The 24,316-nt window shown below is 33.4% G+C and overlaps 4 protein-coding genes across 10 annotated transcripts; 2 read left to right on the top strand and 2 right to left on the bottom strand.

Annotated features, from left to right (window-relative positions):
• Window positions 1-4,975: 4,975 nt before the first annotated feature.
• Window positions 4,976-7,686, bottom strand: LOC132913506 (uncharacterized). The gene is made up of 2 exons (XM_060971907.1): window positions 7,522-7,686; window positions 4,976-7,359 (listed from the first exon to the last, which is right to left on the bottom strand). The coding sequence occupies exons 1-2, from the start codon at window positions 7,552-7,554 to the stop codon at window positions 5,194-5,196; spliced, it is 2,199 nt and encodes a 732-aa protein (XP_060827890.1). The 5' UTR covers window positions 7,555-7,686; the 3' UTR covers window positions 4,976-5,193.
• A 125-nt stretch (window positions 7,687-7,811) lies between these two features.
• LOC132913510 (protein dj-1beta-like) lies at window positions 7,812-8,949 on the bottom strand. Its single transcript, XM_060971911.1, has 4 exons — window positions 8,742-8,949; window positions 8,377-8,535; window positions 8,125-8,314; window positions 7,812-8,060 (listed from the first exon to the last, which is right to left on the bottom strand). The coding sequence occupies exons 1-4, from the start codon at window positions 8,922-8,924 to the stop codon at window positions 7,939-7,941; spliced, it is 654 nt and encodes a 217-aa protein (XP_060827894.1). The 5' UTR covers window positions 8,925-8,949; the 3' UTR covers window positions 7,812-7,938.
• A 1,007-nt stretch (window positions 8,950-9,956) lies between these two features.
• LOC132913376 (arginine-glutamic acid dipeptide repeats protein) lies at window positions 9,957-22,023 on the top strand. 7 transcript variants are annotated; one of them, XM_060971665.1, is made up of 8 exons: window positions 9,958-10,199; window positions 11,235-11,376; window positions 13,129-13,488; window positions 13,617-13,697; window positions 13,774-17,179; window positions 17,984-18,262; window positions 19,956-20,154; window positions 20,250-22,023. In XM_060971665.1, exons 2-8 carry the CDS (start codon window positions 11,329-11,331, stop codon window positions 20,314-20,316), a joined length of 4,440 nt encoding a protein of 1,479 aa, XP_060827648.1. In that variant the 5' UTR covers window positions 9,958-10,199; window positions 11,235-11,328; the 3' UTR covers window positions 20,317-22,023. The 7 variants fall into 7 exon arrangements, with proteins under 7 accessions (XP_060827655.1, XP_060827648.1, XP_060827650.1 ...); XM_060971667.1 differs by having other exon boundaries at window positions 13,147-13,488; XM_060971670.1 differs by lacking the exon at window positions 11,235-11,376 and adding an exon at window positions 12,989-13,063 and having other exon boundaries at window positions 13,147-13,488.
• Window positions 22,024-22,166: 143 nt separating this feature from the next.
• On the top strand, window positions 22,167-24,185 carry LOC132913385 (transcription factor 15-like). The gene is made up of 3 exons (XM_060971691.1): window positions 22,167-23,063; window positions 23,399-23,747; window positions 23,994-24,185. The coding sequence occupies exons 1-3, from the start codon at window positions 22,987-22,989 to the stop codon at window positions 24,030-24,032; spliced, it is 465 nt and encodes a 154-aa protein (XP_060827674.1). The 5' UTR covers window positions 22,167-22,986; the 3' UTR covers window positions 24,033-24,185.
• Window positions 24,186-24,316: the final 131 nt, after the last annotated feature.

The following is a 24,316-nucleotide window of genomic DNA, read 5'->3' on the forward strand; positions in this document are numbered from 1 at the left end:
ATGAGTAGCTGCAATGCGTTGACAAGTACTCGGAGAAGCAAGTTAACATCTACTCGTTAATGAAAATTTCGCATAGTTGTTCATATACGATGAGATTATTTCGCGTTTTTCAATAACAGAGGTAATGCATTTAGCTTATTATAAAACTTGTTTTTTTCTTTTATTCTGTGAAACATTTTATTTTGTCTCGACAAAAATAAATGTCAATCGACAATGTTCACAGACGATTTGTTAAATTAAACATGTAATTGATTTAGTGCTTAATCACTTAAATCACTTTGTGTTATTCTGAAATCCGACTTTATCTTAATGTCGTTTTTATATAATTGTGTTGAAATAATTATATAATTTATAAAATTATTTTACTTTAATACATATTTGATATAAGTTCTTTTTAATATTTTTTTATTTCCATCATTTTCTATATTGAAATATATTGTTTTACGTCTTTCCTCGTGCATTATTATTTAGGACACACATTAATTTCTTACAGACAAGACAGTAGCGCGTGGTTTGAAGGCCTAATTCTATTTTGGCACTTAAATATCTAAGCTTAGCGTTTAATATTCACAATATTTTCCTTGTCAACTTTCAAATATTAATGGCGATTTAATAATGATAAGGGATTGTCAATACGGATTAGTTTTGCACGTGATGGCAATTAACACAAAACGCTCAAATAATAATAATAATAAGAATAGATACTAAAAGTGTTTATTGCTACAAAATTTTAAATTGACGCAACTTGAACGCTCAAAAATTTTGTGTAAACTTGGTCTAGACAAAAAAGGAGCCTATCTAAAAGATTTAAAATATTTCGGGTTTTACTTCTTTTTATGAACGTCGAATTTTAGTTTCTACTATTTGACGAATAAATAGGCCGAATATATGATATGTAAATAATCATATATTTTCCATTTAGAAATGGGTGTAATAAAATAGAGCAAGCATACAGTCTGAGATATATTTATCAAACAGCGATATTTCAGATAAAAAGATGTGCGAATAATATCACGAAAATGCCTGATAATAACATTGTTACGTGTCACGCTCATTAGCAAAGACATCCTCAACATGATCGCTTATCTCGAGACACACAGTCTAACATGAGCCACTGTCATTTGCGGTAATCTTACCGGTTGCTGATTTTAATTTCGAAAATTATTGATCATAATATGTTATTTTACGACATCCGTGTTATTATATCATGTCGTAAAATCTTGCCGGAACTAATGGTCAATAATTCTTGAAAATCAAAAAGTGAAGGAAGGATAAATATTTATTTATTGCTATTTCATTAATCCTTACGATTAATAAATAATGTAATGGCGCTAAAGATGTAGTTACTTTACAGGCTAGTGAACTTAAAATAGCGAAAGAATCATAATTTATGAAACTAATAATTTGTATAAAGTTCATTTTTTCTGCTTTTAGATAAAAAATGAGAATGGGAGAAATATTTTGAAAGTATGGGTTTTGAATTGTATAATGTACAATATAATATAAAAATAAAACTTTTAATCAATCAAATGAAGGTATTTATAAAGATTACAATCAATCGAGAGAAGATTACGACAGTGCTCCGATCTTAAACGTTTTCTAAACAAAAATAAATATTTTTTGACAAATGTGTCATCGTAATATCTGCATTGCATACCCTTATAAGATTACTGTCTCGTTTGCACCTTAATCAGTCAAGCTTATCGAATGTCTCTTTAAATTTATATATGGCGCAATCTATATTTGCAGGTATAAGAAAACAGTGAACTAAATGAGCTCCAAGCAATAATAAAGCACATATACACATACTTTAGACATTTGTTTTATTAGAACAAATATAAGGTTCATAAATTACCACATTGAAAATATTCTTAAAAATCATCAGTATATGTCTGAAAAGCTACAAATTACTCTCTAATTAGAAAATGCTGCAAAAAACTCTGTAATTTCAAATTCTTATGATTCTATTTGAAATCTTACATAAATTATATGGAATTTTTTGCCACGCTGAGGACGAGATTAAAGATTCAAAATTTATCGATGGAATGGAATATGAATTATTGGAAAATCTATCTACAGAAAAACACTTTTCAGATCAGTTATAAGATTAAAAATTTTATTTTCTTTAGAAATTTTTAAATCAATCATGAAAAAAGGAAGCGAAAAAGTAATTTATCACAATTCAAAGTACAATGAATAGGAATTAGCTCTGAAATCATTATTTCCACTCTTTGCGTCGATGATGTTTGTTCGTTTCTTATCATAAGATCAGATATCTGCATTACTTTCTGGTTTAACTAGCGGATCGTGCAATCGCAAATTAATTTTCATTTACGTGTTTTCACCCGCATGCTCATATACTGTATGATTTTATTGTAACGCAGGTATCTGTCTCACGAAACTAATGTGAGTAAATTGCACTTCATAATCACACGATCGTACGCCTAGATGCCTACCATCGGATAATCAGGGCATATCAAGGTTGATCCAATAGATCCCCATTGGCGTACATGCGGGTTGTATTATAAAGATCTCACTTATGAAGATTCTGCATCATCAGTCCTACGCTTATGATCGGCGAGGGCTGATATCCAGGCTAATGTCAGTGAAATTAAGATCATTGCTGATGCAAGTCTGCACCTTCAAGTGTCCTCGAAGTATTCAATCGCCTATATTATTTCCAAATTTCACTAGTTATCTCTCTTTCAACGTAATTTGCATTAAATAAATAATATTTAGATAGTTCCATTGAAAAATATTTAATCTAATATCGCAAAATACATCCTCGACAGTATTTTTTAAATAACAAATTTTTTGCAAAAAAACAACATATTATCCACTTCTAAATGCGCTAAAAAGTATGAAATAATTTCTTTTTTATTTATATTATATTCGGACACATATACAATAATGGTTCAGGTCACCCACTTACTTACAACACAACATATTCAATATATTGCAATTTTTTCGAAGACGGCGCAAAATGCCGTGAAATGTTTCTAGTTTAGCAATACTTGAGGTCTATATTAATAAATCTCAACCTGTTTATCTTTATATGATTTAAATTTCAACAAATGTAAATTTTATTGCATTAAATTGCGTAATATTATAGCACAATGTCACCAAGAACATGTTTTAATAATGGCCAAATTGGTAAGCGCCGCTTGTATCGGATATTGTATTTGTAGCGGATACAAATTGGAATGTATTAATAGTGGACAGATTAAGAAAATTATGTGTACATCAAGCTAGTCACTAACTTAAGATACAATCATTACAATTATCGATATTGTATAATTACAAATAGAAATAGACTATATATTAGTAGCATTTTTAATTTTGTATTGCCTTCGAAAGGGTTGCAATATACGTTTAATATGCTGTTTAGTAAGCGAATGAATGACCTTAACCGTTGTTGCATATGTGTTGAAATAGAATATAAATAAAATAGAAATTATTTCATACTTTCTAGCGAATTTCGAAGTCGGTAACATTCTTTTTAGAAAAATGTTTATCTCACATTTGTTAGCATAGCGATCAATATTACAAAGCCAACGTAGAATGATCTTCATTATCGTTAAGAAGATGGTAATTTATTTTTATCTATTTATTATTTATTTCAATTTTTAATCCTTTTAAACGAATCCGGAGAATAATGTTTTTTATGGCGGAAACACGAGTTGAAGCCTATATTGAAAATCACAACTGTTGAACAATTTCTTCATGCAGAGTAAATTATTGAAATAGCGCTCGCAGGCTGCTGCTTTGAATGCAGTACACGAAGAAGGAGTAATTCTAGAGGACCGTTGCATACAATAAAATCAGCCAAGGAATCACGAGTTATGTTGGGACGAAACATATCAATTTCTGATGGTTTGATAAACGACGCAATGAAAATCGTAAATGAATTTACATGGCCAGCACTTCGAAGAAATCAACTAGAAGTGGAAAAATTGCCGGAGTATCAGTACTTACATAATTTGACGGGGAATTCATTGCAAGCAGATTCAAAGATACTGATAGCTACATTTCAATACCTCCAGTAGTAACAACGAAGGTTATGGAGAAGTTGAGCGAAGAATATTACCCTTAATTCTAAGTTGGATAGTAACAGTATATAAATTACAAGAGACTACACTAAATAGAGTACTTGATCTTGGCAAAAAGATCTACGTTGCTCTTAGTCGTATAAAAAATTTGGACAACCGCCCAATCTTATCGCTTCCAGCGACGAGTTTATGAAGAAACTATCAGACACAATGAAATAAAATGGGTGAATAATAATAGGTCATTTGCAATAACAATAGTTCACAGTAAACAAATTGGACAAATTTTGTAAATGGGACCAATCGATGAATTAGTCCTACAAGATACAGGCTTCATCTCGATAATTCAATCCAGAGAATAATCGACGAACATTAAAATTAGATTTTTGCAAAAAAGGTAGTTTACAATAAACAAACCCAAACATTTTTTGGCGGGACCAGTGGGAGAACATGTCCTACGAGATACAAAAGGAATCATCCCGATTGGTCAAATCGTTTCGTAGAAATCGGTGAACATACATGAAAAAGAAAAAGAGGAAGAAGATTACTTATCAAATTAAGATACCTCCCTTTTTTTTCGAAGTCGGTATAAAAATAATGCTGATCATTGCCGATCGACCGATTTATGATTGAAGATTGTAATGATATTCAGTAGTAGATAACAGGAATGAGAATTCTCTTGGTCAAAGCTATCATTTATGTCAGTAAAACAACGTTTATCTGGAAGTTAATGAATAGAGAATCTTGAACTATAAGATAAGAATGCATGGAATATTTAATGCTACAATGATACAACAGTTAATTTTAGTATCTTGTTTCTAATTGTCTGTTTCGTAATAGTGAAATATACTTGAATATGTAAATTCATACTCATGATTTTATTAACATGCTTTATATTATTATATTGAAGAATTTCTGCATTTGCAATATTCCGTTTAAAGTAAAAAAATATATTTATTCTTTTATGTACAAAAATTGAAGTATGTAGTATTTACAAGTATCTTATTTCTGCAATAGCATGTAAGTAACACAATGTAAATGTATGTAAATATAAAATTTTTCAAAACTTTTCGGTTTAACAATATTTATTATTTTAACCGATTTTCAACGAACTGTTAAATTGCTCGCGAGATTGTGTCAACGATGTTTAATTTTTATTACTGTAATTACTGAAAATGATGTCCATATCTAACTGAGATAACATTTCGTCGTCAGAGTCATTTTCGGTATCGCGAGGTTTATCACACATAGATTTTGAAGTTCCGAGAAGCTCTTTTTCTGTCAACTTATCAGGTATTTTTGGTGAATCTAATGTAGCTGTAGATGCAGAATTTTCTGGAAGTATCGGTGTATCAGCATTTTTAAACTGCAGTAATTTAGATCGTATAAAAGGAGGAGAACGTTCCACTTCTTTATGACAAGCTGAAGAAACAGTTTTTTCTGGGCATTTATCAATACCTATTTTTTCAAACAACATATCATTTAATTTGTCAGACTCAATTCGTTTAAGAGAGATATTTGCTGCTGTTGAATGCTCAGCATTTGTTTGTAAAATTTTTAAATTACGAGAAAAGAATTTTTTCTCATTTGTATCTGGAGTAGATCTTTTCAAAGATCTTAATAAATCTTTAGCTCTTTCTATATCATCATTCTGTACGTTATCCTTTTGTTTTGTTAGTGGCAGTTTAGATTTTTGTTTCTTACTTTCTTCCTTTGCATGCTCTAAATTCTTAGACATTGAAGTATTAAAATTTTTTTCAATCTGTGTGTCTGTAATTTTATTGAAAGACACTGAAAAAGATACATCAGTGTCAAAATCCATTGGTTCGTCTGTATTTTCGTCTATTTCGTTCGAATTTGTAGAGAAACTTGAATCTTTTTTAGTAACACTTTCTATATTCTTTCTGAAATATATTGGCTTTTTATTATTACTATTGTTTTTCTCAATAAACTGACTATCACCTTTTGATGAGTGTGCCTCCAAAGCTGTTGCAGAAATGCAAGCTGCTTTCTCGTTTCCTTCTGTCTTCATTCTACCATCTAAAATATTTCCAAAAATTGCTTTCATATATTCTGTACGTTCTATTGTGCCTTCACTAGTATAAATTGCTAACAAACTGGAGGGTGAAATTAGAATTTGATATTTATTCAAAACAAAAGTTCCAGAAGTTCTTAAAAGACCTACATCATGTAATAGTATAACAACATTAGGTTCTAACAAATCAGGATATTTAAGTGGTATATCTTTGTGTATAATTCCATGAATTTTATCCGTGAAATCTTTCAAAACAATAGGGGGATTATCATGACTATAGTCTATGTGTTCTATTATTCCTGCCAAAAATTCAACTTTTGTACTATTGAAACCATTCATATTTGCTGTTTGTTTAGTAGTAGCAATATCATAACCTTTCAGAAAATTATCTGGTAAATCACCCAACATTAATTGCCAAGGACCTTCTGTAAATAGATTTTTTGTATTTTGAGAACAATATTCAGATAGATTACTTGAATCAGTCTCTTTTGTTGTCATCTCACTTTCTTCCAAACTATTTAAATATGAAATACATGATATATTACTGTCTATATCATCTGGTAATAACCCAGCTGGACCAGGAAATTTTCTGATTAATGTCATCTTCTTATTTGACTCTATTTGTGGTTTAAATATAGGTAAATAGTTCTTTGTAATATCATTTTTGGCTTGTATATTGTCTATAGGGTTCTGCTTTAACACATTACATAATAACTGTTTTTTTGAATTCTCAAACAAAGATGATTTAGAATTATCATTATTTGACCTATTTTCAATTTTAGAAGTAGTCTTGAAGATTTGACATTTTCTTTCATTATTGAGTACTGTATTTTCTAACTTTTCATTAATTTTTGGTACACCTTTTTTTAACTCTAAATTCTTTGTATTATTTTCTATCACTTTATCCTGTATATTTTTGTTTTTGAGTATTCCAAGTACTAAATTTTTCCTAGGTAATTGATTATTTTTACAGCTTTGTACTTGATTCACAGAGGTGTTCGATGAAGTATTATCACATAAATTTTTCAAATCACTGAACGCATTTTTAAATTCATTCTTATTAAATATTTCAAGAATTAAATTCTTCCTTGAGTCTTTATTTTCATCACATGTCTCTGTACTTTTGTTTGTGGTACTTTCTTTCCATGATACATCACGGTCAAATGAAAAAATTGAATCATCATTTATATCTATTTTACGTCTTTTAGGTTCACTTTCTTGGTTGTCCTTTTGAGAATAATAATTATTTACTTTCTCATCTACGTCATTCAAGAAATCCTAAAAATATACATTAAAAGATTATTTGTGTAATTACTTTGTTATTTTATGGTCTATCTGATATGGTATCTCATAAGGACAAATAATATTTTATTTAGAATATTTTCTACAATTATTTCACAAAACTTATAAAATTTGAAACAAAAAAAGCTTTTAATTTACCTGATCAAGATCCCAATCATCACTCTCAAACATTTTTCTCAAACATCAGTTTTGTTTTAATATATTTTTAATTTATAGAACATTTGTCTTTTCAATAATTAGTAACATACATACATTGGTTTGTATCGACACGTGTAAAATGTCAAATATTTTAATCATTGACTATGTAATAATGAAGATGTTAAATTTTCGATAAATTTGGTTAAAATGGCAACCGTATGGGCGGGAATTTTGAATGGAAATACATTTAGTTACTGAATTTATGCAAAATGGAAAATAATATACGATAATTACAATATATATTAATTTATTATTAAATTCAAATTCATAGTTTTAATACATAAACACAATCATCCATTATGAATAACATATGCATATAATATACATAACATGCTTGTGCAAGGGTTAAATTGATTTTTACTCTGTATACAACATAGCTTTTGCTACATTATCTGCTGTCTGTTTGTCAATCAATTTTTCAGCAATAACTAAGCCAAAAGCAAATGCAGTTGCTGGGCCTCTACTAGTAATCAAATTACCTAAAATGTATATAAATAAAATATTTGTTGCATAGCAAATAGAATTTTATGAATAGATGCATACCATCGATTACAACTTTATCTTCCAAATATTTATAATAATCTGCCAATTGATCTTTCATTGCAGGATATGATGTGACTTGTTTTCCTTTTGCAATGCCATGAGCCTTTAGTGCAGTTGGTGCAGCACAAATAGCAGCAATAAGTCTGTTTTCTTGTTCTTGCTGTTGTAGTAACTTTCCTACTTCTGCAGACTAAACAAGGCAAAGAAAAGATGATTAATATATGTTCAAACATAAGCATTAATTTTACTTACATCTGCAAATGCCTTTGAACCACCTAAACCACCAGGCAATATTACAACATCATATTTCTGATTAACCGCATCTTGAAGTTTTGCATCAACACATATTTTCACATCACGGCTGCATTTGACACATGAGCTCTCAGTAAGACCAGCAACAGTAACATCAATCTAAAAATACAATTTTTAGTAACAAAAGATTGCATAGAGCTTTTTTTCACAAATAATGATCTATAAATTAAATTAATATTTCGTGTACTGACATTAATGAGAAAGATGTTATTTTTTGTTAAGTAGTACATTTAACAAAAAATTTGCGTGTTAAAATCTAAAACGCAAATATGTAGTTTAAGGTTATATGCAATAAAAAAACATACTCCAGCTCGACGTAAGACATCCGTTGTTATTACGGCTTCCATTTCTTCAGAGCCATCAGCTATTAACAAAAGTGCTGATTTCTTACCCATGTTTACAGTATATTTTATTTTATTCAATAGAATTATCGGAAATTTGCAATTCGATTGTACAAAATGTGAAAGAGCACAGCACAATACTGACATGCGTAACTAGATATTGATAATAAGAGATCATTGGCGCTATTGATACTCTATTGCTAAATATAATAGTCTAATTTTAAATAAACTTTCTCATTATTATATTTTTTCTATTTTAAAGGTAGTAAAAAGATAGTACAAAATAAAAATTCGAAGATCATTTCTGTAAATAATTTCTTTATATTTAAATTTCTATAACTAAATGATAATTTGTTTCATAAAATGTAGGAAAGTATTGTTTTATTTTTATTAATAATGTTACACAGGAAAGAAGATGCAACAGTCAGTTCAGCTAATTAGATATTTATCTATTTTATAAGTAGTGAAAAGATACTACAAAATTAAACTTAAAAAGAAGCATTTCTTTATTTTGAAATATTTAGAAGTAAATTATTATTTGTTTTATAAACTTTGCAAATCATAAGTCAATATTAATACATTTTTGTATATACCAATAACAAATATGGTGATGAAATAAATAATAAACTTAAAAAATTGCAAGTCATAATTATCTTATGTAACAATAATAAAATCCTAGAATTATAAAATAGAAATTCTAAGAGAACATATAATATAATATATAATATATAACATATAATATATAAATACTCTACTTTGAGTAGAGTAGAGAGTATTTTCCATATTATATGCATTTTTTCGTCATCAAATTTCCCATAAATACATAAAAATGCGCAGTCTACTTATAACCCATAACCTGTAACATTAAATTCTTTAATATTATTAATTATCAAATAATTATATAAGACGTAAGAGGCCTAAGGTCATACTTAAAAAAATCTACATCTAACATTTGTAATTTTTAACATTAAAAAAATTCGTACGAAATTATCTTCGAAAGATTTCAAATCGTACATTCAAATTGGGTTATCTTCTTTACATATATTAAATATTCTTTCAATTTTTTTTATGATATAATTCTCTACTCTCTGTGATAGAACAGAATACAATAATTTTTCAAATTTTTAAATTGCCACCGAAAAAGTATTGTGAAAAGGAAACGAAGGAATACGCGGAATCGGAACGCACCCCCACAGAAGAAAAACGAAACAAAATGCAGTACAAGATGGCTGCGTTTGGGTGTTGTGGCTACTGATTTGTGTAAGATTATTCTGTAGTGCTCGATGGTTAATTAGTAGTGAATCTTAAAATATTTATCGATTATTCATTGGTGTGAATCGCAGTTGTGTATAACGCTTATGTGTGGAAGGAAGTTGCGTTAGGGGGAACAATGCAAGCACGTCGTTGAAACATTAATCACGGGTGAGTTTGCCTTGAAATTTTATGGCTTTTCACTTTATTTTAACGATTCTCCCGGAAGTCCGGCAGGACGAGGTGCGATGTGACGAAAAATTCTATCACGTAACCTATAATCTATGGAAACGGGATTCGATAATTAACTTATCGCTCGAACACGGTGTTCCTGTTCTTTTTTCGTATTTTCTGCATATATGACGAAATTGTGTAAATAGTTGGTTTTTTTCTCTCTATATTCTCACATTGCACGTCGATGAGTCAATGAAAAATTTTACAATGTCCATCGCTCCTTGGCACGCTTTAATCGCGTTACAATGACGATAAAGCGTCTCGATTTTATATGTAAAACTCATTTATGCCAACTATACCGCTTTCACCGTGACTCAAGACCACTTAAAGAAAGTAGAGATATATATTGTAATTGCTAGTGTGTTAAGATGGGTTATTGAAAGAGGATTTGGTTTCCTTTTTGTAAATCATGACATTGTGAACATACGACTTTTTTTCACTATTGTATACATGAGACGGTTGATTTTTTCAGGATTTTGTTCATGTATACACACACACACACACACACACACATATGTATATGTACTTTCATTAATTTCAATTGTGTTGTATAAATTTATACTTTGTTCAGGTGTTGATGAAACAAGTCGTTGGATGTAATTTTTCAAATAAACATTTGATAGTTATATTTTATTCCTTTTGTAGGGTACTTTCCATATTGATATCTTGTAGTTCAGAAATATTTTAGTTGTATTTGAGACAAGAAATGATAGAGCCATTAGGGAGCAGAACATACATAGGAAAAGGTGCTTCAAAAGAAAATGACAAATGACGTTATAAAAACTTACTTGTATCTTTAAGGTATTATTTGCATAATGTAGCTATTACTTTGAGGAAAATAAAACATAATGCCATAATAACTGACATCATAATAGAAAAAGGGGTCATTAATTAAAAAAAAAAGAGGAAGCATGTTAGCAGTACTTTTTCTTAAACAGTTATTATAAATATACTGATAGAATAACTATATAGTTCAGGGGGTGGATGATAGGAATTTACTGAAAATCCAAGATAGAAGCCACTTGAAACGCTGGAGAAAGACGGTGGAGCTTCGGAGGAGGAGGAGATGTCTGCCGGCACCCAGGGCGAGATTCGGGTTGGCCCTTCGCACCAGGTTTGCCATATACCTTGAAAACCTTTTTTGCTACTTAGCTATATTGCACAATGTACCTAACTCAAGGCTTGTTCTCCTGAAATGTGTATTCTGAATGTATAGATAAGGCAGAGTTCATCATTGAAGCACCAGGTAATTGTGACACCATTCTTTTCACAATACCTAATATGTTCAATGGTAATTGCTCCTCATTTATGTATTTCACTCTTCCCTTATATGTAACTAAAATTAGGGTGATATTCAAGTTATTTGTTACCTACATTGTTAAGTATATGTATATTTAAGAGTTGTTGAAGGACTTATAGTTTTAAACAACTTTGTATGGAACAGAGATGTTTGAAACTGCGTTATTAGTAACAATATGTACGTATTAATTGATAATATGTGTGAATTAAATAAGCAAAACAAGTAATTTTTAAGCTAATAGTTTTTCGTGAATGTAAGAAATGCTTACTTTATACATTGAAAATTTTGTTTTTAAAATAGATTATCATATGTATATCAGATGTCATTAATAATTCATAAACACTGTTTATCCATACTATAAATATTTTAGTACCCAATTAGTTTACATATCTTTAGAAAAACCAAAAATGAAGATATACTTGCGTAGTTCTTATAAGAATGTATAATTATTTTGCAATGCTATTCAGTGTAGTCATCATATTATTTTCAAGAATTATTAAAGTGCATGGCGTGTACTTAGTTACAGGTTTAGAATAATTGAAACACCAGTGTTTTCTTAGTGCTTGAAATTCATATTCATAGGAAAGATTTTCATTCAGAAGTTGCAGTCTTAATATCTATCTTATATTTATACATATTGAAAGAAAAAATTGTAGAGTTGAACATTATATGGCACAAATACCTACCTATTCCTTATACAGCTTTGTTGTATGCCGATGGTTCAAATAACAATGATAGTTATTCTTTAAGTCACAATTATAATTTTTTACTTGCTTAACAGTACAGCCACAACACTTAAATCACATCGCAAGTACTATCCCTGAGTTTGCTACTGTTGTTGGAAGACCCTAAATATGATGAAAGTTATTATGACAGAGTATTCTAACAATAATATTATAGGATAATATTGTATAAGCGTAAGATTAACTTTATATTTATAGTGGTTTTCAGTCACGGTGAAATTATGAAATATTTCATTTTTATGTAATAACCCATTGGTTACTTGAACCATCTACGAAATATTAAAGTTAGGAACTTTATGAAGAAGTATTTAGTCGCAGAATAATCATTTTATCACAATTTCTTCTCATCTTGTAAATGTCATCTTGTTACATTTGTTTGTGAAATAATTGTCTTTCATTCGTTAGCTATGATTTTCTTAATTCATGTTCATCTGCTCACATTAGAAGATATGTTACAGTGAATGTGTTTTTTGTTCAAGTGGAGATTAACTTGTAGCTTTAATTTATATACACATGAATATGACTAATTATTGTTAAATGGTACCAAGTCTCAACGCGTGTATATAATAATTATATGTTATCTTTTTAACTTGTCTTGTTTCTCATGCTTATATATATACGTATATTTATAATCATTAGTTTGTACACAAATATAAAAGTACTCACGCTACTTCTCGTACCAGTATTGTAACAAACGGAACAGAATGGAAAAAAATTATACTGGCTCGTGTAGTTTCGAAAAGCAAGCCGGAGTATAGGTGCGTACAACTAACTCGCTTTGGCATTGGTGCTAACCACGCACAATCCCGAATTTTGGGTACAGGAATTGGTTTCTTGTCAGGCCCGTTTGCCTGAGTATCGGCCGGGTATACCTCCTGGAGAGCTGCTTCCTGATCCAGAGTTTTCTAAAGAACGAGAGGAGCTAAGATGGATTCCAGCTATGGCATTGGACGGGGATCTTCTGATGTACTTAAGGGCAGCTCGATCTATGGCTGCGTTTGCTGGTATGTGTGATGGAGGATCCCCGGATGACGGTTGTGTGGCTGCTTCCCGTGACGACACGACTATCAATGCTCTGGATATCTTGCACGACTCTGGCTATGATCCAGGAAGAGCATTGCAAGCTTTGGTTAAATGTCCTGTACCTAAAGGCATCGATAAAAAGTGGTCTGAGGAGGAAACTGTAAGTAAAAGTGACAAAATCTGGAAAATTGATTAAGTAGTTTCTTTATCGTGATTGTACATATGTGATCTCATAATTGGCAAGGAAAGATCAGACTTCCATTTAATTGGTCATCGATCTGTCTATAGAAACGCTTCGTCAAAGGACTTCGGCAATTTGGAAAAAATTTCTCAAGAATCAGAAAGGATCTCTTACCTCATAAAGACACGGTAATGAAATTTGGGAGAAAGTAAAGTGAGACTTGAGAGAATAGGTAGCAAAGCTTCTTTTTTCCTTTACTTTTAGCCGGAATTGGTTGAATTCTACTATTTATGGAAGAAAACGCCAGGAGCGAATAATAACCGACCTCATCGAAGAAGGCGGCAGGGTTCGCTTAGGAGAATTCGTAACACGCGAAACTCGCGTGCTGGCACTCCCAAAGAAGAGGTGCCAACTCCACCCAAAGATACTCCACCAGCTAACGTCAATCAGAAGGAGCCTGTCTCAGAACCGGAAACTGTACCTGTTGGGACACCTGCGAGCAATAATCCTGGTGGAGAAATTAGTTCCGTAACAGAAGACGATAACTCGGAAGAGGATAGTGATTCCAGAGACACAAACACTAACGGAGCAACGCATTCTTGTCAACATTGTTTTTCAACTAATTCGAAGGATTATCAGGTAGCTGGCAAGGACAGGTTATTGCTTTGTACGGAATGCAGGACACATTTGAAGAAGACCGGAGAACTACCGCCTGCGCCACCATATCTGTTCCGCCCTGTGCCTGCGGAATCACCAGATAGCCCAGGGAGAATGCGTACAAGAAATAAGGCCAAGGAAACGCCTAGACCTGCAAGACCACGACGTACAGGAGGAACGGATACTCCTGATCAGGAAAAGCAACAGCAACAACAACAGACGCCAGATAAGAATAAGAAAAAATCTAGTAAACCAGAGACGCCGAAGAAAGGTCAAAAACGACCTCAGACGGATGAAGTGGACGAGGACAAGGAGTCTCAGAAGCGAAAACGTCCTGGTGAACGTCCTGAGAGTCCTTCGGAGTCTCTCACGACCGATAGCAACTCTCTCATGGATGAACCTGAAAGGGAAGGAGAAGGTGATACGAACGAAAATCAACCTACTCCTGTTACAGTGCCAACTGAAGAGCCTGTTAGTCCAGCAGTAACCACACCGGAAGAGCCTTCTGAACCAACTCCAGTTTCTACCCCCGTACCAACGCCTATACAGACTTTACCAATTTCTGTTCCTGTTATCCACACCTTGGAAAAGAAACCGTTATTGGAAGAATCAGTAGAAACAAAGGATCAAATAGAAGATGTTCCTTTAGCTATGAATCAGCCATTAAAGTTGGAACCTATGCCAATAGAACCAGCCATGTCACCATCTAACGAAGATATGAAGGAGCCCGAACAGCAGCTGAATTTGACCACGTCGCAGTCGTTAAATATAAACGATATGAGTCAAAATATGCCACGTAATTTGTCACAGTCGATGCAGAACAGTGGTATTTGTGCTTCGACTGGTTCGCAGGGCATGCAGAATACGCAGATCATGTCTCCAACGCACCAAGGACTGCCACTTAATATGCAGTACACACCCAATGTTCCTCCTGTTCAAAATGTGCCGCAAAACTTATCACAGAGTATGCAGATGCCGCCGAACATACCGCAGAATATGTCAAATGCGCAAAACATGGGACCAACGCAAAACCTTCGAGCACACGGTGAGAACTTGTCAAGTACTCAAAATATGCCTCAAAGCATACCGGGACCACCATTGAACCTCAATATTTCGCAAAGCATACCAACGAACATGACGCAGATGCCTCAGTTGCCGAGTTCGCCGCAACCACTTGGCTTAACCGTCATGTCTTCTGAAAACAGAATGTCCGAACGAATTTCCGACGACAGACTACCTCCGGAACGGATTAGAGATAGTAGGATACCTGATAGAATACCAGAGAGGATACCAGAAAGACCAGAAAATAACGAGCCTGAGAGGAATGAATCAAATAATCTGTTCCAACCCATTCAGTCAAGTGGAATGTTATCCATGGAGAAACCGTCACCGATGTACAATTTAGCTGGAACGCCACCGATGGAGCCTCAAAATTTGAAGATCAAGCAAGAGATTATTCCTCCTGAGCCAGATCCGCTTCAAAGTTTAAAGGAAGTCAAAGTTCCTGGTTTTCAGTCTGGTTTTCCTGGTCCGAGTTTGGAGAATATTAAAAAAGATCCAGATAGTTCCAGCAAACCACCAACACCTAGCAAGCACTCCATACCAACCAGTCAACCTGTTCCTCAAATACAATCTGTGGCAGCTTCCCCAACGCCGACTCTTCCACCACCACCTACATCTATTCCACAGCCTGTGATGCATCCAGCTCAGCAACCAAGTCCTCATATGGCTCATCCATTCCACCCACACCATCCCTTGATGCATCATTCATTATTTACCGCCATGCATCCATATCATCCTCATGCTTACCCAGGTTATGCTCCAGTTGGTGCTTATCCCTCGTTTCCACCATATCCTTACGGTGTTCCCCACGCAATCCCTCCTCCATCCCCACAAAGAAGTCAAGAAAGTACAACTATGATGACGGCACATCATTCAAGCACGAGTTCCAGTGTGACAACGAGAGAAGAAGGAGAGAATCTCATCGCGACGCATCATCACTCTTCTACAATGCATCAAGCCACGGCTCTGCATCACGACAAACTGTTGACCATCTCCTCTCACAGTTCTCATAGTCACTCTTCGTCGCACAGTTCACATAATACTCAACGTAAGCCATCGCTAGTTCCAACCACATGTCTGACATCCAGTAGCTCAGCGCATCATCACCATAGACCGCCGCAATCTCAGCCTCCAGTCGCTCCTGAACCTAAAATAGAACCTGACCTCGTAGAACAAGAACAAGAAGAACCACCAAGCCCACGAGGCCCATCTCCAGAGCCTCGAATTGAAGATTCTGAATGTCATAGATCACAATCCGCCATATTTTTACGACATTGGAACCGAGGCGAGAACAACTCTTGCACCAGAACAGATCTAATGTTCAAACCTGTCCCAGATTCAAAGTTAGCAAGGAAGAGAGAGGAAAGGTCGAGGAAGCAGGCCGAGAGGGAAAGAGAAGAACGTGATAGAGCTGCGGCGCAACAAGCTAGGAAAATGACCACGCCTGAGAAGCAGCCAGAAACGTGTAAGCCGCCTAGTCGTGGTCCTCTTGAGCCTGTCGTGTCTCCGTATGACAGATATGCCGCAAGACCGGGATCCTACGCTGATACTCCTGCTTTGAGACAGTTGTCCGAGTACGCTCGGCCACACGCTGCATTTTCACCTGCTAGGCATCCTGCGCCACCAGATCCGATGTTACATTACATGTATAGTCCTGCTGCCCGAGAACGCTTAGAACTAGAACATTTAGAACGTGAGAAGAGAGAACGAGAGATAAGAGAATTACGCGAACGAGAATTAAACGATCGACTAAAAGAGGAGCTTCTGAAGGGAACGCCTAGACCTATGCCAGCGCCAGTGGATCCACATTGGTTGGAAATTCATCGACGTTACGCGGCCGCTGGACTCGCTCCTGGACCGTCAGGACCTCCTCAGGCTCTTCACCAATTCAGTCTTTATGGAGCACCGCCTGGGCCCAGTCAGTTGGAAAGAGAACGTTTAGAAAGACTAGGTAACGTTAACTCTCTACCAGTAAGGGTCTACCATTCCCCTCGAAATGCGTATCTTTCTTCTCGCATATTGGACTGAACGCAAAATTAACTATGGATGAGTGATTTTAGGCTTTCATGGCCCGGGTTGCTGCTGATTAGGATTTCAGATGTAAGCTGTAACTTTTCAAAACGTTGTTCCAGTACTCTTAGCTGCATTGCAGCTGGCTTTATCATGTCAAGTACAAACTTGAGTAGATGATTACAAATTAGAGTTTGTAATCATTTACCATATTAAGGCTATGGTGTTAAATTTCTGATGCAATTAGCTACAATACGGACAAGAAGTCAGAACAACTTTTCAAAAGAATACATTTTATATCCGAGAACCTCGAACAGCGATTATGATTTTGATTTGATTGAGAAAATTGGCGAGATTCGACCGAGTTTAGAATCTAAATCAGCGTTGTCCAAATTACAATCCCAAAACTCATGGAGCTTATATTCTAATACCATAAATATATGATTATTCTGTTGTCAAAGCGAAACAAAATTATTAAAGTGACTTCATTTGGTGGACAACGTTAATTTAGGGATAAAGCGAGATAATGATTGTTTTCGAATGTTAGCTGCTTCTTGTGTTCGTCATATAATTACCAAATGATCAAGTAATGATGTAAGACGCAGCTATCGGTCGAAGATCTGACAGAAGAGTGCCGCAAAAAAAATCAAAAAAGAATTCATTGTCGGGAGAACTACTACGTAGCTGGTTAGAATTAAGAGTACGACTGGGACAGTATGTTTGATCGAGGCGCTGTCGGGTTTAGGGATACCGACTGCAGCCGGCGGGGGGCCAGCGGGTGCAGGGGCTGGCCATCCCGTAGCGGCTCATCACCACGGCCAGCTGGACGAGCGACTGGCTCTAGCTGCTGACCCGATGGTCCGGTTGCAGATGGCTGGCATTTCGCCCGAGTATCATGCTCACACTCACGCGCATACGCATGCGCATACGCACTTACACTTACATCCGGGACAGCAGCAGGCCCAGCAACAGGCTCAGCAACAGCAGGAAGCGGCTGCGGCTGCAGCTGGATTCCCCCTGCCTGGTAGGTCCTATAAATCAGGATGTTTGAGTACGCTCCCGCACGATGATCGCTCCTTTCACCGACTATCTCTATAATCTTAGAAGCAATAAGGATTTCTTTTATATATACATGTGTATAAGTATATCACGATTTTACTTTTGCTCATAAGAGCATAGATATTAGACTTTTTTGATCATGATTAAATTTGATAAGTAGATTGCGGATATTTATGCATTTATAGAGAATTTAAAGATGTACAGACTTAATATAGAGATATGTATAAAGAATATCCATATTTATATTTATATCATATATTCTATTTCACTTTATATTTTATATATATTATATTTAGAAAGTGGAATAAATCTTTGCATAGGTTCCATTTTTTTAGTTGTGTTTATAACAATATGAATTTGTATAAACATCTCCAGTCTACTGAGAGCATTTCTATAATTTGAAAACGTTTACGAGCGATTAGTTCTACAATTGTAATTTAATTTTGTATTGATACAATTGAAAATGTAAAATCAAGCGTAAATTAACATATAAGAATCACATATATTCAATTTTTAAAGTAAAATCGTAAAGTTAGGAGATGATCTTATAAGATTTTTTGAGTAGTAAGATTTCTCTGAATCTTTATTTTTCTTTTTTGTAAGATAACGAGTCCGTGATCGGTAAAGCGGTCAATTGCGTGTAAGCGTACTGTAACGTGCTTTTCACCTAATCAATTTAATATCAGTCACTCTAACTTAAATGGAAAGCATTCTAACTGCCACCAACAGCTTACCTTTTTCATAAAGAAAAAGACAACAAAAATATAGAGAGAAATATAAATTTTTCTCTGCGGCAAAAATTTTTTTTGCATTTTTCTGTCGCTTTTCTCGCTATGCCATATTATATTAACTTGAAACCAGAGCTTATCGATCATCGAGCGCAGTTTCTGGGTGAAGGTACGATTCATCAATAAAGATTCTATGAGTTTTTAATAGCGTGAATTACCTTTAAGTAAACTGCAATGATTGTGTGTGTGGTACGTGCGTGAATGGGAATGACACAATGTGTCTGTACTGCACAAACATTTATGATATTTAATATCCATTTATGACAATACTCTTTTAAAAACTGCACATTACTTGTATAATTTATCAACATTACAGCAACATAACGTCTATATGTTTTTATTATCATATCATCCTATTATAACATCTTATTAATGTCATATAAATCTATCCAAAATCAACTGATTGTTCAGGATCGTTTAAAAGTAATCATGCAAGTGTAGTATTTGTATTAGTCCCTGCAGTATGAAATGTGATATTTAGATCTTACAAAATAATTTTGTATTAAATTTGTTTTTATTATATATTACCTGGAAATTAATTTTTAAATTTACTAATTAATTTACTTCTTATTGGTATTTTCATCTATGCTAGATAGTAAAGGTATTTCTGTGTATATTGCAAGGATTGAATGCGAGATGAAGAAATAAGAGTTAATCCTGTTTTGGGCGACCAGTTAATTTTGGACAGGGAATAGAGAAAGAAGAAAGTTGTTACAGTGCAGCGGCATACGAAACCAAAAATATCGTCCAACAAATCTCACGCTTCATCATGCATGCCCGTCTATCTATAAGTTTTCTCAAGGCTTTATTTATCTTATGAAGGCAACACGATCGTCTTTTACAATTTACTAATGTTTTCTATCTCTACAGCGGCAGCTGGTGCAAATTATCCTCGACCAGGCTTAATGCCCCGTGACCCAGCACTGGCTCTTCATCCCGCGGAACTTCTTGGAAGACCGTACGCAGATATGGCGGCGCATCACGAGCAATTACAACGTCATCTAATGATGGAACGCGATCGATTCCCTCCTCATGCATCGCTTGTTGCACACCACGAGGAATATCTAAGGTTCGTCCTTTGAAATCCATAACAAAGCTATACAATTATACGTATGCTTGATTTAGACGACCAGTGGTATCGGACTAACAAAGGGTGTTTTTTAGACAACAGCGCGAGCGTGAGCTTAAAGTTCGCGCACTGGAAGAAGCTGCACGTGGATCACGCCCTTAAGTGTAATTGTATTTATATATTCTAATGATTATCCTTTACAATTAGGGACGCGACGGTCCTCGTTAGAAACAATTAACGAGTACTCGTCAAACGGTGATCGAGCACAAGACGTCATGCTTTGCAATTGAAAAAAAAAAAGATATAAGAAAAAAGGTGCAAGGAAAAAAAAAAAAAAAAAAAAAAAATAGAAACGACCTTACGTTTATGATCAAAAATTATTTTTACGGTTTTTCTTTAAAGTTAAGTAATTAACGAGAATATAAAAACGTAAGGACTGTTACGACGTGTAACTTTTTAGTGTAAATATGACATGATTCAAAGGATAGAGCTAGATTTATCTAGCACTATGGAGGATTGAAATTTATATATATATATAAATATGTGTATGTGTATATATATAAATAAATATATATATATTTATATATATATATATTTATATATATATATATATAGCGACCGCTTGACGTGTAAATTTGTTTGAAATTTATATATATATTATATATATTATCGAAACCACGATATTACCATATGCTCAAACGAGATTCATTTCCGTTTGATTTCATTTCTCACAGCGGTGATAATGCCAAAGTGTTCAGAAGAGAAGTGGTTCACCGTGTTTCTTCTTTTTTTGTTTTTTAATTCTTTCGTGCTTACGTGCAGGAAAGTAAATCGTTGTCCGTTTATTTTACAGTTTACAACACTCAATTATGTACCGACGAACACAAATCGTGTTTTTGAGACGAATAATAATTTTATAATCTTTAGAATAGCTTCCCGAACATGTTAACTGTCTGTGCATAATGAAGCAATTCATAAATGATTTTCTCGCAGACTTTTCGTGTTTTAGCGTATTATAAGATGTAACTTAAGTTTTAAATAATTATTGTAATTTCTGTGTCGGACAATTTGTATATTTTCTATATGTATCCTTTTAAGATTTTACTCTGAAGACCACGAGCGTTTGATACTACTTTGATCGAGCGGCTGATTAGTAATTAAAGAACAAAACACAAAAAAATGGTAAAAAAGCAAACTTTGTAACGAAGTGACCAAAGTTAAAAAAAGTTTGTAGAAAAATGATGTGAGCGAACGCATAATCTTTCATCGTGTGTAATGTTCACAAAAATATGCAAAAGTTCTGTATGCACTGTGCAGGCACTGGAAATTAATGCGTGTTTTCAATGAAAGAGAAAAGAGTAAATGCTTAAGAAAAATGATACTTTATTCTGACGACGATTCGAACATATAAATTTTCTGCTATATAATTAATTCAGTGTAATGTAATTATTTAATTAAGTAAAATATTTCATAGGAACATCCAGTTTTATCGTATCTTTTTTTCTCTAATTTCTTCACAAAGAAATATTCGATATCATTTTCAGAATGAAAAAGTATGATTCAGATGTGGAATGATCATTGTACTGTCAATGTCTGCTTGCACTTATGAGACTATAATATATTTTTCCTATGTCACCATAAAACTATCTGTGGGAGAATTATATACATTTGCGTTAATACAACGTAATCTCAAGCAGACAGTTTTTTCTTCATTAATCTGTTACCAGAGAAAATAGGAAAAGTGAATACGTCAAATGGAAAATTTTATGTGATCAGAAGATCAAATCATTGTATAATTTCTTATTACCAGTTTGCCTGTCACTGGATTCCCTGGACAGAAAATAAATGCCTGTCTTATAAAATACACTATTTTTTCGTGTCACGGTAATTTATATCCAACGCTATAATATTCTACGAATTTATAAAAAGGCCAGTCATGAATCAGTCAGAAACTAACATCAGACCTAGCCTAATTAATTTTACACATGGTATTTGTTTTCCTCGCTCTTTCTACCGGTCGTCGGTTGGTTTTTATTGACCGTAATGTGAAACCCAGCCTCCGACCACTTTACGTGGGAGTCATCACATCTATGTATGTTTCTATGTTATGTCTGTAGAAGGAAACAAGTGTCACGTTGACCATTCCGAAACTATTTCCTATGTTACAAAAGCGCAAACTGTTGAAAGAATATTAGAAAAAATTATTTTCAAGATACCTCTATATATTAATAAGAAGGTAATCATCAAGAGAATTATTGCTAGTACTTAATAGTTTTGGGGGACGCTTTTAGGATACTTTTCCAATTTCTTTATATTAATATAGCTATTAGTTACCCAAACTACTCATTTCTGTATTTTTAACTAGTTAATCAATTCTAATTCTGTAATTTATTTAGTTAACAATTTCTTTTTTTGGCTGCTATGCATGATTTGACAAAAATATTTAATTTCATGTATTTCAATTTTTTAAAAATTGAATACGACTTCAGTAAATGTTACTTTCTATTATTTATATATACATACTTATTTTGTTATGTTTATATATATTTTCAAAATTATTATTAACGTATTCTGTTTTTACTAGCCAAACATGGTGCAAGTGGCTCGTTCGCCCCTAATCGGATGCACGTGTATTTCACATGTGTATTCTAGTAAAGGGAAGGGGTAGGGTGGGGGTTAACAGCAACACACATCGGGGAAGAGGGAATCCTGGAGGAAACGAAGGAAGCCACAGCGGCTTAGTCATTCATAAACGAACCGCTAGTGTGGTCGGACGCCTCTTTTGAGTTACTGTAGTTATTTAACGATTAACTGATAACGGCACAGTGCAGCATGGCTGCACGAAAGAAAGAGGAATCATCAAAGCAACGTTATCAAGCGAACGCACGTGAAAGGGATCGCACTCATAGGTGAAAATATATCTTTAATCATAAAATGATCATCTTTTTTTCTAAGATATTAAAAATATACTTTTTAAAACATAATAATAAAACAATTAAAATAATGCTTAAAATGTTTATATACTCTGTAAAGACACAATAATACAAACTTAAAAGTTAAATTACAGAGAATGGGATACTGTACTGTTCAAAGTAATTAGAGGAATATTTATTTGAATAACTTGTTAATGACAAATTAATAAGATAATTAAATTATTATATATGTATTGAATTATAATTGTAAAACAGAGCTTCTCTAATTACTTTGAGTAGTGTGTAAACGAGATGTTCGTCTTTTGGTTCAGGAGAATATTCAGTTATGAAAAATTCGCGAATACTCTAAGCGAGGGTAAGGAATCCAAACGCGAAATTCAAGAAATCCAATCTTCGCTCTGCAGTGTGAACACGGCTTTCAGTACCTTGAGAACTTTAATACCAACGGAACCTGCGGATAGGAAATTATCAAAAATAGAGACATTGAGATTAGCGAGCAGTTACATCAGCCATTTGGGTGCTGTTCTTGTTGCTGGTCCTATAGATCAACCGTGTTTACGCGTTGAGGATAGCAGCGGACTTTACGGAACAAATTATTGGACTGATTCACAAACAAGGCCGCAAGTCTGCACTTTTTGCCTTGCTATGCACAAAAAATATGTAAGTTAATGATAAATGGTAATATAACAATAATATTATTAATTATCGAGTTACTTTTTATTTACTTAACAAAACTATATATATATAGTAAAATTCATTCTTTGTTATAATTTACTATATTATTTCGTAGATGAAAAAAATTATATATTTCGAAAGCTATATATATATTTTTTTTTTTTATTTTCATAAAAATAAAATGTGGATCTTGTCAAAAGGATTATAACCTATGATTTTTGTAAATTTCAGAACTTAAATATTACTTCAGGAGCAATTTCAAATTATTGAAAGGAGAACATATGTATACTGTTTTTGAGAAGTCAACATCTATCGACCTAAGCAATGTATAAAGATTAAGATATATATAAATAATTTACTGTACATTTCTTGTATATATACGAGTATTATTAAGTTTAATAAAGTTTATATTGTATCTATTAACTCTATCGCGTTTGTTACCCCAGATTTATATTAAATATTAAATAAGATATAAAATTAAAGCTATGACTAATAAATAATATTTCGTAGCTTGTATTCATATACAGGGAAATAAATGTGAATTCTTTAACCTA

Source organism: Bombus pascuorum, chromosome 13 (genome assembly GCF_905332965.1).
Source record: "Bombus pascuorum chromosome 13, iyBomPasc1.1, whole genome shotgun sequence".
In the NCBI taxonomy this organism is placed as follows: domain Eukaryota; kingdom Metazoa; phylum Arthropoda; class Insecta; order Hymenoptera; family Apidae; genus Bombus; species Bombus pascuorum.